Source organism: Callorhinus ursinus, unplaced genomic scaffold, assembly GCF_003265705.2.
Source record: "Callorhinus ursinus isolate GAN/ISIS: 27379988/994484 unplaced genomic scaffold, GSC_fseal_2.0 scaffold81, whole genome shotgun sequence".
In the NCBI taxonomy this organism is placed as follows: Eukaryota; Metazoa; Chordata; class Mammalia; order Carnivora; family Otariidae; genus Callorhinus; species Callorhinus ursinus.
The window spans coordinates 3,954,370-3,968,698 of NW_027397143.1; the positions used below are offsets into that span (position 1 = coordinate 3,954,370).

Here is a 14,329-nt window from a genome sequence, read left to right on the forward strand (position 1 = left end):
TAGATGAATGAGAGAACAAAATGCTAACAGGTTTACAACGTCCCCAGCAAATATACTGTATACAAATCAGAAAAGACCTGAAACCAGGGGAAAAGAAAGCAAAAGAAAGAAAAAAGAAAGAGATAAAAAAAGAAAAAAAGATAAAAACAAAAACAGAACAATACAAAAAAAGCAGAATGTGATCAAATATGATCAGGCAAGTGCATAGATCAGTGCCACACACTAGATTTGGGGCGTATTTTGGTCTGTTAGAAAAAAGTGCCTCCTAAAATTTTAAAGGAAGAAAGACATATATGTACAAAATAAGGGTTGATACAATGAAGGGATAGAAGATGACTGTAAAGATGAAATTATAAAAGATTTTATAAAAGGACTTGATAAGATAAGAAGTTGTTTGAAAAAAGAAAGAAGATTTAAAAAAAAAAAGAAAGAAAAAAGGGAGAGAATGTGATCAGGCAGGAGACTAGAACTCAGCCATACAGTAGTGATTCAGGGTATATTTTTATCTGTTAGAAGAAACTGTATCTCAAAATTTTAAAGAGAGAACAACTTATATATATATGCCAAAAATAAGGGTAACTACTATGAATGGATAAAATATGACTCTAAAAATGAAAAATAAAAAGTGTTTTTTTTTTAAAAGAGATTGATAAGATGTTGGTTGAAAAAGGGAAAAAGAAAAAAAAAACAGTTAGCAAAAATTAACTTTGATGAACTAATGAATCATGGTAAAAAAAAGCCATGAATTCTATGTGCAGTATTCCCCTAGCGCTGGAGTTCTCCCGTTCTCCTTGATCGCTAAACTTGGTCTTGGCTTGCTGGCTGTTCGTGCTGATCTTCTGGGGGAGGGGCCTGTTGCTGTGGTTTCCAAATGTCTTTGCCGGAGGCGGAATTGCCCCGCCCTTGTCGGTCCGGGCTAAGCAAGCTGCTCAGGTTTGATCTCAGGAGCTTTTGTTCCCTGCAAGCTCTCCGTACAGCCTTGGAGGACCAGGGCAAAAAAGGTGGCCTCCCAATCTCCACCCGGAGGAGCTGAGAACTCGGGGCCCCGCTCCTCAGTGCGCCCCCAGAGAAAAGCAGTCACTTCCTTGTCCCCGGTCTCCAGCCGCACTCCGTGCTCACCCGGCCTGTGACCAAGCGTTGCTATCTCTGGCACCCGACCCCGTGTGGAGTCTCCAAACCCAGCAGATCCCTGAGGTGCGCTCCCGCGCCGCTCCTCCCAGGGGAGGAAGGGGAGTCTCACCAGCTCTGTCGCTTGTTGGGTCCTTGCTGCAGGAGCAGTGGCCCGACTGGGCTGCGGATCACAGTTTATGGCCACCCCGAGCTGAGAGCCTGCGCCTCAGCTCCGTCTCTGCAGCCGGCTTCCCCGCTCCGATACCTGGGAGCTCTGGCGCACTCAGGCTCCCCCGGTCTTTCTGTGACCCCAAGGGTCCTGAGACCACACTGTCCCGGGAGGATTCCACCCCCTGCTTAGCCACTGCAGCGACGTCCCTCAGCGGAGCCGACTTCTAACTGTTCCGATTTTGTGCTCCGCGACTCTATCACTTGCCAGAAGCGGCCAGCGGAGGCCCCTCCCCCGCCGTCTACCCTCCTGAATATCACCTCGGATTCACTTCTCCGCACGTCCTACCTTCCAGTAAGTGGTCGCTTCTCTGTTCAGATAGTTGTTGCTACTCTCCTCTTTGATCTCCTGTTGAGTTCGTAGGTGTTCAGAATGGTTTGATCCCTATTCAGCTGAATTCCTGAGACCAGACGAAATCTAGGTCTCCTACTCCTCCCCCATCTTGCTCCGCCTTGTTTGTTTTGTTTCTTAAATTCCACACATGAGTGAAATCATATGGTATTTGTCTTTCTCTGTCTGACTTATTTTGCTTAGTATAATATTCTCTAGCTCAAACCATATCATTGCAAATGGTAATATTTCATTTTTTGAGTAATATTCCATTGTATATATATATACAACACCTTCTTTTTTTTTTAATTTTATTTTATTATGTTATGTTAGGCACCATGCAATACCTCATTAGTTTTTGATGTACTGATCCACCATTCATTGTTTTCGTATAACACCCAGTGCTCCATGCAGTACGTGCTCTCCTTAATACCCATCACTGGACTAACCCATCCCTCTACCCCCTTCCCCTCTAAAACCCTCAGTTTGTTTCTCAGAGTCCATAGTCTCTCGTGGTTCATCTCCCCCTTTGAGTCCCCCCTTCCTTTTTCCCTTCCTCCTAATGTCCTCCATGCTATTCCTTATGTTCCACAAATAAGTGAAACCATATGATAACTGACTTTCTCTGCTTGACTTATTTCACTTAGCATAATCTCCTCCAGTCCCATCCATGTGGATGTAAAAGTTGGGTATTCATCCTTTCTGTTGGCTGAGTAATATTCCATTGTATATATGGACCACATCTTCTTTATCCATTCATCTGTTGAAGGGCATCTTGGCTCTTTCCACAGTTAAGCTATTGCGGACATTGCTGCTATGAGCATTGGGGTGCATATGGCCCTTCTTTTCACTACATCTGTGTCTTTGGGGTAAATACCCAGTAGTGCAATTGCTGGATCATAGGTATACCACACCTTCTTTATCCATTCATCAGTTCATGGACATTTGGGTTCTTCCTATAGTTTGGCTATTATAGATAATGCTGCTATAAACATCAGGGTGCATGTATCCCTTTGAATTCGTTTTTTGTATTCTAAGTAAATACCTAGTAGTACAGTTGCTGGGTCATAGAGTGTTGTATTTTTAACTTTTGAGGAACCTCCATACAGTTTTCCAGAGTGGCTGCATCAGTTTGAATTCCCACCATCAGTGCAAGAGGGTTCCCCTTTCTCCACATCCTCACCAACATCTGTTGTTTCTTGTGTTGTTGACTTTAGCCATTCTGACAGCTGTAAGATAATATCTCATTATAGTTTTGATTTGCATTTCCCTGATGATAAGTGATGATGAGCATCTTTTCATGTGTCTCTTGGCCATCTCTGTGTCTTCTTTGGAAAAAGGCCTATTCATGTCTTCTGACCATTTTTCAGTTGGATTATTTGGCTTTTGAGGGTTGAGTTTTATAAGTTTTTTTATATATATTTTAGATAATAGCCCTTTATCAAATATGTCTTTACAAATATTTTCTCCCATTCTGTATGTTACCTTTAGTTTTGTTGTTTCCTTCACTCTGCAAAAGTGTTTTATTTTTATGTTGTCCCCATAGTTTATTTTTGTTTCTGTTTCCCTTGCTTTCTAGATTCATATCTAGAAAGAAGTTGCTACAGTGATGTCGAGAAGTTACTGCCTATGTTCTCTTCTAGGATGTTTATGGTTTTAGGTCTCACATTTAGATATTTAATTCACTTTGAATTTATTTCTGTTTATGGTGTAAGAAATTTATTTCTGCATGTTGCTGTCCAATTTTCCCAACGCCATTTGTTGAAGAGACTGTCTTTTTTCCATTGGATATTCTTTCCTGTTTGTTGAAGTTTCAATGACCATAAAATTCTGGGTTTAATTCTGGGTGCTTTATTCAGTTCCATTGATCTATGTGTCTATTTTTTTTTCTTTTTTATATTATGTTATGTTAATCACCATACATTACATCATTAGCTTTTGATGTAGTGTTCCATGATTCATTGTTTACATATAACACCCAGTGCTCCATTCAGTACGTGCCCTCTTTAATACCCATCACCAGGCTAACCCATCCCCCCATCACTCTCCCCTCTAGAACCCTGAGTTGGTTTCTCAGAGTCCATAGTCTCTCATGGTTCGTCTCCCCCTCCAATTTCCCCCACTTCATTTTTCCCTTCCTATTATCTTCTTCTTTTTTTTTTAACATATATTATTTGTTTCAGAGGTACAGGTCTGTGATTCAACAATTCATAGCACTCACCATAGCACATACCCTCCCCAATGTCTATCACCCAGCCACCCCATCCCTCCCACCCCCCACCACTCCAGCAACCCTCAGATTGTTTCCTGAGATTAAGAATTCCCATTAGTGAGATCATGTGATACATGTCTTTCTCTGATTGATTTATTTCGCTCAGCATAATACCCTCCAGTTCCATCCACGTCCTTGCAAATGGCAAGGTTTCGTTCCTTTTGATGGCTGCATAATATTCTATTGTATATATATATATATATACACTTCTTCTTTATCCATTCATCTGTCGATGGCCATCTTGGCTCTTTCCATAGTTTGACTATTGTGAACATTGCTGCTATAAACATCAGGGTGCACGTACCCCTTCGGATCCCTACATTTGCATCTTTGGGGTAAATACCCAGTACTGCAATTGCTGGGTCGTAGGGTAGCTCTATTTTCAACTTTTTGAGGAAACTCCATACTGTTTTCCAGAGTGGCTACATCAGCTTGCATTCCCATCAACAGTGTAAGAGGGTTCCCCTTTCTCTGCATCCCTGCCAGCATCTGTCCTTTCCTGACTTATTAATTTTAGCCATTCTGACTGGTGTGAGGTGGTATCTCACTGAGGTTTTGATTTCGATTTCCCTGATGCCGAGCGATGGTGAGCACTTTTTCATGTGTCTGTTGGCCATTTGGATGCCTTCTTTGGAAAAATGTCTGTTCATGTCTTCTGCCCATTTCGTGATTGGATTATTTGTTCTTGAGGTGTTGAGTTTAAGAAGTTCTTTATAGATTTTGGGTATTAGCCCTTTATCTGATATGTCATTTGCAAATATTTTCTCCCATTCTGTCAGCTGTCTTTTGGTTTTGTTGACTGTTTCTTTTGCTGTGCAAAAGCTTTTTATCTTGATGAAGTCCCAATAGTTCATTTTTACCCTTGCTTCCCTTGCCTTTGGCGATGTTTCTAGGAAGAAGTTGCTGTGGCTGAGGTCGAAGAGATTGCTGCCTGTGTTCTCCTTTAAGATGTTGATGGATTCCTGTCTCACATTGAGGTCTTTCAACCATTCTGAGTCTGTTTTTGTGTGTGATGTAAGGAAATGGTCCAGTTTCATTCTTCTGCATGTGGCTGTCCAATTTTCCCAACACCATTTGTTGAAGAGACTGTCTTTTTTCCACTGGACATTCTTTCCTGCTTTGTCAAAGATGAGTTGACCATAGAGTTGAGGGTCCATTTCTGGGCTCTCTATTCTGTTCCACTGATGTATGTGTCTGTTTTTGTGCCAGGACCATACTGTCTTGATGATCACAGCTTGGTAATAAGGCTTGAAGTCCGGAATTGTGATGCCACAAGCTTTGCTTTTCTTTTTCAACATTCCTCTGGCTATTCAGGGTCTTTTCTGGTTCCATACAAATTTTAGGATTATTTCTTCCATTTCTTTGAAAAAAATGGATGGTATTTTGATAGGGATTGCAGTGAATGTGTAGCTTGCTCTAGGTAGCACTGACATCTTCACAATATTTGTTCTTCCAATCCATGAGCGTGGAACGTTTTTCCATTTCTTTGTGTCTTCCTCAATTTCTTTCATGAGTATTTTATAGTTTTTTGGGTACAGATTCTTTGCCTCTTTGGTTAGATTTATTCCTAGGTATCTTATGGTTTTGGGTGCAATGGTAAATGGGATCGAATCCTTAATTTCCCTTTCTTCTGTCTTGTTGTTGGTGTATAAGAATGCCACTGGTTTCTGTGCATCGATTTTATATCCTGACACTTGACTGAATTCCTGTATGAGTTCTAGCAGTTTTGGGGTGGAGTCTTTTGGGTTTTCCACATAAAGTATCCTATCATCTGCAAAGAGTGAGAGTTTGACTTCTTCTTTGCCGATTTGAATGCCTTTTGTTTCTTTTTGCTGTCTGATTGCTGTAAGCTAGGACTTGTAATACTATGTTGAATAGCAGTGGTGATAGTGGACATCCCTGCCACGTTCCTGACCTTAGGGGAAAAGCTCTCAGTTTTTCCCCATTGAGAATGATATTTGCTGTGGGTTTTTCATAGATAGCGTTTATGATATTGAGGTATGTACCCTCTATCCCTATACTCTGAAGAGTTTTGATCAAGAAAGGATGCTGTATTTTGCCAAATGCTTTTTCTGCATCTATTGAGAGGATCATATGGTACCTGTTCTTTCTTTTATTAATGTATTGCATCACACTGATTGATTTGTGGATGTTGAACCAACCTTGCAGCCCAGGGATAAATCCCACTTGGTTATGGTCTATTTTTGTACCAGTACCATACAGGTGTTTTTTGTTTCATTTTGTTTCTTTGTTTGTTTTTATTACAAACACATGTCTTAATGAAAGATGTTACTTAAAAAATGGTTTTATACACATACTCATAAAAACACATACATATATGAGATAAGTACCATACTGTTTTGATCACTACAGCTTTGTAATATAACTTGAAGTCTGGAATCATGATGCCTCCAGCTTTGTTTTCTTTTTCAAGTTTGCTTTGGCTATTTGGGGTCTTTTGTGGCTTCATACAAATTTTAGGATTATTTGTTCTAGTTATGTGAAAAATGCTGTTGGTATGAAATTATAGATTTTTTAAGGGAAATTGCTACAGCAACCATTCAACTTGTGGGACTATGAAAGCCCACCAGCCAGCACTGTGTGTGTAGCCCCCAGGAGGAGAGTCCAACAGGTAATCCGAACCAATTCTCTTTCCCAGTCCTGCCTTATAAAATGCTTGCAAATCTTACGTCAGGGCTCAGCTTACAGGAGAAAGTTCACAGGAGAACTTAGATACTTAAAATACTAATCACAACAGTGACCAGATAAACAGTCATGTATAAACATAAGTGCTGACATGAAAAATCAGTAGGTTATTATTTGGAAAGTTTGTGTAACTTAGATGTTGAAGTGGATGAGGGATGGGGATTCCCTAGGTATGCAGTTAGTGGTGAAAGATATGGAAAATGTCTTGAAAGAACATACACTTTTCACTGTTATCAAAAATAATTAAATTATTCTTGACTCTGAAGACATATGCAGTGAAGATGTGTGGGTCCTCAGGATTGAAGGATATTGAGTGTTGTCATAAGCTTACTTGTGCCCTACGGACATTCCCAGAGGGACATTCTGGGGTGGAGGAGTACTTGCACCTGCCTGACTCCTGACACAGAGACCCTCATGATGCTCTTCTGCTCAAGTCCATCCACATCTGTGGGTATATACCTAACAATGTAATTGCTGGGTCATTTGGTGACTCTGTGTAAATTATTTTATCAGTTTTATGGAAATATTATTGACATACATCACTATGTAAGTTTAAGGCATACATCATGATGATTTGATTTATATATATTGTGAAATGATTACCACAATAGGTTCAGCTAACATCCATCATCTCTTAAAAATACAATAAAAAGAAAAGAGAGAAGAAAAAAGAGAAAAAATTCTCCATTTAATGAAAACTCTTAAGATGTATTCCCTTCACAACTTTCCTATAAATCATACCATGATGATATGTATAGTCACCAGATGGTACATCACATCCCTAGTACTTACTTTTCTTATAACTGAAATCTTGTACCTTTTGAACACTTCCTCCAATCCCCCTCCTCTCACCCACTTCCTCCACCTCTCCCCAAGTCTGATCTCTTTTTCTACGAATTTATTTTATTTTATTTTATTTTTAAAGTCCACACATCAGTTAGATCATGCAGTATTTGAATCTGATTTATTTTATTTAGAATGATGCTTTCCAAGTCCATCCATATTGTCACAAATGGGAGGATTTCTATGGCTGAATAATATGTTTAGAATTTTGAGACACTATCAAACATTTTTGCAGAGGTTTGCTGTTTCTCATCTAAAGGCCTTTACAGTGAGTTAGGTGTGGATCCAACACCCTCAGTTTGGGATACCAAATCTGATGATTCCTCTGCCACGCCGTGTGCCTGGTCTTCCTAACTCCCCTGCTTTTCCTATTTCTGTAGGTTATTCCACTGATCAGCAACATGACACAGCCTGCCCTGTCCCTTCACACCGCATTACCTACACCTTTCACCTCTGCTGTGCCATACCATAAGAGTTGGAACATCTTATCTAAACCAGGTGCCATGAACATAGAAAAAGCCTTGGAAGAAAGGAAGTTGGTGAAGGTGGTCTCTGCAGTCAGAGAGACCCTGAAGACAGCTTCCAGTGCCCCAGTGAGCATTGCAGTGACTGGGAACTCTGGCAATGGCATGTCTTCTTTCATCAATGCACTGCGGGGAATTGGGCATGGGGAAAAGGACGCAGCTCCCACGGGTGTAGTGAGAACCACCCAGATTCCCATTCACTACTCTTTCTCCCACTTTCCCAATGTAGAGCTATGGGACCTGCCTGGCACAGGGGCTACCACCCAAAGCCTAGAGACCTATCTGGAGGAGATGCAGTTTAGCAAGTATGATCTCTTCATCATCATTGCATCTGAACAGTTCAGCATGAATCTTGTGAAGCTTGCCAAAGTCATCCAGGGACAGGGAAAGAAGTTCTACATCGTCTGGACCAAGCTGGACAGAGACCTGAGTACACATGTGGTCTCAAAGGAACAACTCCTACAGAATATCCAGGAGAATATTCGGGTAATTCTCCAGAATGAGGGAATGTGTGAACCCATCATATTCCTGGTCTCCAGCTTTGATCCCTCATTGCATGACTTCCCAGAGCTTAGGAAAACCTTGCACAGAGACGTGTGTGAGATCCGGTACCATGCTCTCCTAGAGAATCTGTCTGACACCTGTGAGAAGGTCATTAATGACAAAGCAATCACTTTGCAGAGGCAAATGGGCTCAGAGTCTTTCCAGGACACCTTTGGCATCCAGAATGCAGATCATCTTGGGAAGTGTTTGAACGTCTACCACTCGCTCTTTGGTGTGGATGATGAATCTCTCCAGGAGGTGGCCCAGAGTATGGGAAAACCCATGGAGGAGTACAAAACCATTATGAAGTCTCAGGATCTGCACACTGTCCTCACAGGGGACTGGGCATTATCGTGGATGAATTGTAATACAGCCTCTTACTTATATTCAGTTCTGAGCTACATCCCAATCTTAGGTAACACTAGTATCCACTACCTTAGAGGGTGGAATCAGAGGCGCCTCCTTGACATAGTTGTTGAGGACACCAAGACCATACTGAAGAAAATTCTGAAAGATGCCATCACCTGAAGAGTGAGGTCTCAGCAGGCTCCTTCTTGGGGAAAGTCAGGATATCTGGGGTCCTCTCCTCACACTGTACCCTTCAGAATTCTCAGTCAGCTCAATATTTCCACTTTTGTCGGTTCTAAGTTTCTTGAGGTAAATAAGCTGACTAGATCATTTTGAACCCACATCTCAGCAAATTTCCAAATATGTCCTACTTCTCATTTATTAAGTGAGCTGGGATCCAAAGATGGAAGAAAAGATTGCATAGTGTGACATAGTCTCATTCTGACATCCCCACATCACTTAATGTTAGCATCATTTTTCCAAGACCTCTTGGTTTTCTCCTGTTCCTTCACTTCTCACCTCTCAGTCCATGGATTCACAGAAGCACACCTGGAGGCAGAGGAGAGAACATCCTTTGGGATGTTCCCTTTGGGGAAATATGATAGAGAGTGTGTGTTAACTGTTCTCTGAAAAGTATTGTGTAGTGGTGCCAGGATCCAAGGCCAGTCTGGCGTCCTGTAAAGCTCTGTCCTTATATCTGTTCTCAGCAATTGCCCAAATCATTTATATACAAAAAAGGACACAGGGGTGGACTCAAGGACCATTTTACTGGGTTTGGGAAATTGTTGAATGGAAAAGCAAACCTGGCTATTATAAGTACCAAACACTGATCCCCCACACCAAGAGGTCCCATGCTCTTCACATGAACATGATCATGGTGCACCTGTCATAGGAAGTAGTGCCTGTTAGATTATGTTTGCTATACAGAAATGTTTGCTCACTTAAAGTACCTGCTATGTTCTGTTATTTGCCAAAGTTATCTCCCATATTGGTCAAAAGAAACTAAATTTGAGCATCACCATTAAGGAAATTAACCTGCCATCTATGATCTCACTGTTTATATAGTTAACCCAAACTATTAGAGACTCTATGAAAATTTCATTCCATTCCAGACCCTACCTCTAGATTTTTCTCCTTGCTGGGCATATGTGTAATAAAACTAGTTTTTTTTAGGGCGCCTGGGTGGCTCAGATGGTTAAGCATCTGCCTTCAGCTCGGGGCGTGGTCCCGGGGTCCTGGGATCAAGTCCCACATCGGGCTCCCTGCTCCTTGGGAGCCTGCTTCTCTCTCTCTCTCTCCCTCTCTCTCTCCCTCTCTCTCTCATGAATAAATAAATGGAATATTTTTAAAAAAGAATTTTAAAAAACTGTTTTTTTTGTACAAAAAAATTTTCAGATAAAATTTGAAACCTCACTCTCCACCACCAGAAGTCATAACCTGGTTCTCACCACTGTGGGAATCATTCAGTCCTCACAAGAGCAACCTTCCTTCCCTGTCACCACCATCACTTTACTCTATTTACCTGGGAAGATTTCACCTAGTGTGGAGTCCAATCTGAATTTGGTGGACATCTGAACTGGCTTAATGTATAAAATTGTGGCCCATCTTTAGGCTTCTGCTCAAAAAAGAGGGCTTATCAGAGGTTATCATAAATATTCACTGGGACAGAGAGTGAAGTTCACATTGAATGGAAGTGAACTGAAAGAGGCATAGTAGAGTGTTTAAGAATCCTGGTTCCAGCGTGCCCTTGCCATGTGATCTTGGGCAAGTCAACTGATATTCCACTGTCTTAGTTTCCCAATAGTTAATATAGTGATAATAATATTACATCCTAAGATGTCCATCTACATCCAGGTAATGTGAGGATTTAATGAGTTAAAGCACATAAAGCACTTAGAATAGGGTCAAGCATGTAATTCTGTAAATGTTTGGTATTATCATTATCATTCCTTCTCTTCATGGCTAAGAAGGGATAACACTGAAAGACAGTTCCGCCAAAAGGTGAGTGTCCTCAGATTGTCCATCCATTGGAAAGAGAAGAGTCTGCTGGGAGAGACCTGCATTCACATGGAAGCCTTGAAGGCATAGTTGCATCTCATTCTTTTTCCAACTGAGCTTGTTAAGTGTCCCCTTTGGAAAGTTCAGGAAGCAGAAGACAGTCCCATACACAGCACTATACTGCATCCTGAGATCTCTCATCCCCCCATGAGGGATGAGAGAGAGAATTGTGATGAGTAGTCAAAGGGTTTTAGAGATCAGAATGGCTGTAGGTGCAGAGTTCTTAGAGTAAACCCAACCCTAACCTGCCTTTCCTGGGTGATCATGATGAGGGAGGGTAAAGAAGAGCCCACACCCACTGGAGCCTCCCATAGCTCAGCCAAGAAGAAAACCAAGTCACACCAGGAAGCCTGAGGTCTTTTGGGGAGTTTGAGACCATGTATTTTACCACATAGGAAGCTAACGTAGAAAAGCAGTCAAAGACAAAGAGGAGAGATCATCAAGGAGACAAAGTGATCAGAAGCTCCAATGAAGAGTTTTCTCCTCAGTGCCACAGGGAATCCCAGCAGGGGTGGGGTCAAATAGGAATGGAAAACACAATCTTGACCTGCCCCTAGATCGGTGGTAGGCACCTTTAAGATGGCCTCCAACATTATCTCCTATTTTCATGGCTTTGTTTAATCCTTCCCTGGAGTGACTAATGGAATATGGCAGCAAAAAATGGAATGTCCAAGAATTCCAGAATTTTGTTATGAAAAGTCTATAGCTTCTGTCTTATAAACACTCTCTATTCACTTGCTCAATCTCTTTCACTCTGGCTCCTACTCTTTCTCCCTCAGTCTCTCCCTCTCTTTTTCCCTCTCCCTCTTGCTCTCTCTGCCTAGTAATCATAGAAAGTTTAAACTAATCCCCCCTGAAGAATCAGAAGCCATGTCGGGGAGAACAGAGGCAGCCTGCATTAACTGCCAGTTATGTAAGTGTGTCATCTTGGGAGTAAATTCTCCAGCTCCAGCAAGACTTCAGAAGATGCAGTCCAGCTGGTAGCTTGACTACCACCTCAGGAGAGACCCTTATCCAGAACCACACAACTGAGACTGTTCCTGGATTTCTGACCCTCAATAACTATAAGCAAATAAGCACTTGTTTTTTAAGCCACTATGTTTCAGGGTTTTTGTTCCACAACAACAGATAACAGATAATACCATCAAGAAGCTCCTTACAGGCGGCAGTTGTGAGTGACTCCCTCCATCTGTGACAGTCACTCCTGCATGAACCCAGCATGAAGGAACTGCACCCTCTTTAATAACAACTCTTCCCTCCTAGGCCCCAGGACATGTCCTTCCCTGCTGTCTACTGAAGGACCAGTCTCTGCCAACATTCACAGGTCATTTCATCCAGCCTCAGGTCACACAGAGTTATGCAGTTTGAGGCTCTATGCTTAAGAAAAAGGGGGGGAAAAGAAGGAGCTAGACAGAGTGATGCTCCATAGTGAGAAGGAGAATAAATGACTGTAGAATGTGAGCACTCCCCTGAGGAAGAGCAGGCTAGGGTTCTCCCTGAAGGTGTCCTATGCAACACCTCAAATCCTTATTCTCATTTAGACTAGTTGCTCTCCCAGCCTGAAGCAGAGGCCTCATTCACATCCATCCATTGCCTTGTGGTGCTGGTGCCTCTTGGATTCCCTGTTCTCTGTTCATTTAGATTGCATCCATTCTCAAACAAAGTTGGCAGGGGGAGTTCTCTGGGAGGTAAGCTTTCTAGTTTTTGCATTTCCAATTAATTCCTTTATTTTGTGATCACTTTCAATAAATAGTTTAACTGATTATAGATTTCTGGACACAACATCATGTTCTCTTAGAACTCTGAAGATCTACCTCTTTCCAGCATGCCATGTCGCCAGTAAAAAGCCCAGTGCCAAATTCATTCTCATTCCTTGGGTGGTCACCTGGTTGTCTCCATGGAAAATTGTAGGAACTCTTCATCCTTGGGGTTCAGAAGTGTCACCAGGGGCTAGTGACCCAGAGCACTTCCATCAACACTCAGCATTCAGAAGGCTCCTCAAATGACAGCTGACATGAAAAGACATGGAGGAAACAGAAATGCATATTACCAAGTGAGAGAAATCAATCTGGGAAGGCTATATACTGCACGATTCCAACTGTGTAACATTCCGAAAAAGGCAAAACTTCAGATTCAATAAAAAGATCAGTGGTTCCCAAGGGCTCAGGGGAAGGAGGGATAAGTCAGTGGAGCACAGAGGCCATTTAGAGCAGTGAAACCACTCTGTGTAATATGATAATGGTGAATCAATGGTGGACAAATTATACTTTTGTCAAATCCTATAGAATATACAACACCAAGAGGGAACCCAATGTAAACTATGAACACAGAGGGATAAAGATGGGTCAGTTTGGGTTCATGAATTGTAGGATGGTGTGAGTTGTTGACAGTGGGGAGGCTGTACTTATGTGAGGGTAGGAAGTACATGGGAATCCTCTCTACCTTCCGCTCGATTTTGCTATTTACCCAAAACTGCTCTAAAATATAGTCTATTGAAAAAGATAATGTCTGCTTATAATGTTCTTCAGCTTTGGCATTATCCTTTGTTACATTTTCTTTTTTTTCTTTTTTTTTTAAGATTTTATTTATTTATTTGACAGAGAGAGACACAGCGAGAGAGGGAACACAAGCAGGGGGAGCGGGAGAGGGAGAAGCCAGCTTCCGGCCAAGCAGGGAGCCCGATGAGGGGCTCGATCCCAGGACCCTGGGATCGAGACCTGAGCCAAAGGCAGACGCTTAATGACTGAGCCACCCAGGCACCCCATTTGTTACATTTTCTAAGTGTAATATGTGTTTAGCCACTAGCTACAGTAGGATATATATGATATTTCATGCATACATACACACAGAATAAAGCAAGGTATAAATACCTGTGAACTCAACTCCCAAATTAGGAACTAGATGTTTCTTATATCACTGAATATTCCCACAAGCTTCACCCCATATCCTGTCTCTCCACATCTCTTCTCAGAAGTACAAATCCTCCAAATTTTACATTTTACAGTTTAACATTTTTTTGCTTTCATTGGTTTTTACCATCTATGTGTTTCTTCAGACAATACATTATATAGTTTTGGATGTTTGGGTGCTTTAGAAAAATAGAATAATTTTGTGTGCCATCTTCTGTAAGCTGCTTTTCATTTACAACTGTTTCTATCACATGTGTTTTCCATTTTGCAAAGATAGAACATATTATCTATTTCCTGTCAGTGGACATTTTGGGTTGGGCTTCTTTACAGTTGTTTCTTTCTCTTCAAAGCAGTTCTCCTAGAAACACCTTACACATGTTTCTGGCACACCTGTGTAGAAACTTCTCCAGAAATAGGAGTGTAATGGCTGGGTCATAACATATGGATTCTTACACAT

General features: G+C 41.5%; 1 protein-coding gene across 2 annotated transcripts in view; it reads left to right on the forward strand.

The window, feature by feature from the left end:
- LOC112816282 (immunity-related GTPase family M protein 1-like) overlaps positions 1 to 12,732 on the forward strand; it is a 28,741-nt gene extending 16,009 nt beyond the window's left edge. For both annotated transcript variants that reach the window (XM_025862713.2, XM_025862714.2), the window contains exon 2: positions 7,871 to 12,732. In XM_025862713.2, coding sequence (XP_025718498.1) covers positions 7,892 to 9,085 — 1,194 coding nt within the window. In that variant the 5' untranslated portion in view covers positions 7,871 to 7,891 and the 3' untranslated portion in view covers positions 9,086 to 12,732. The remainder of the gene's footprint in view (positions 1 to 7,870) is intronic.
- Positions 12,733 to 14,329: the final 1,597 nt, after the last annotated feature.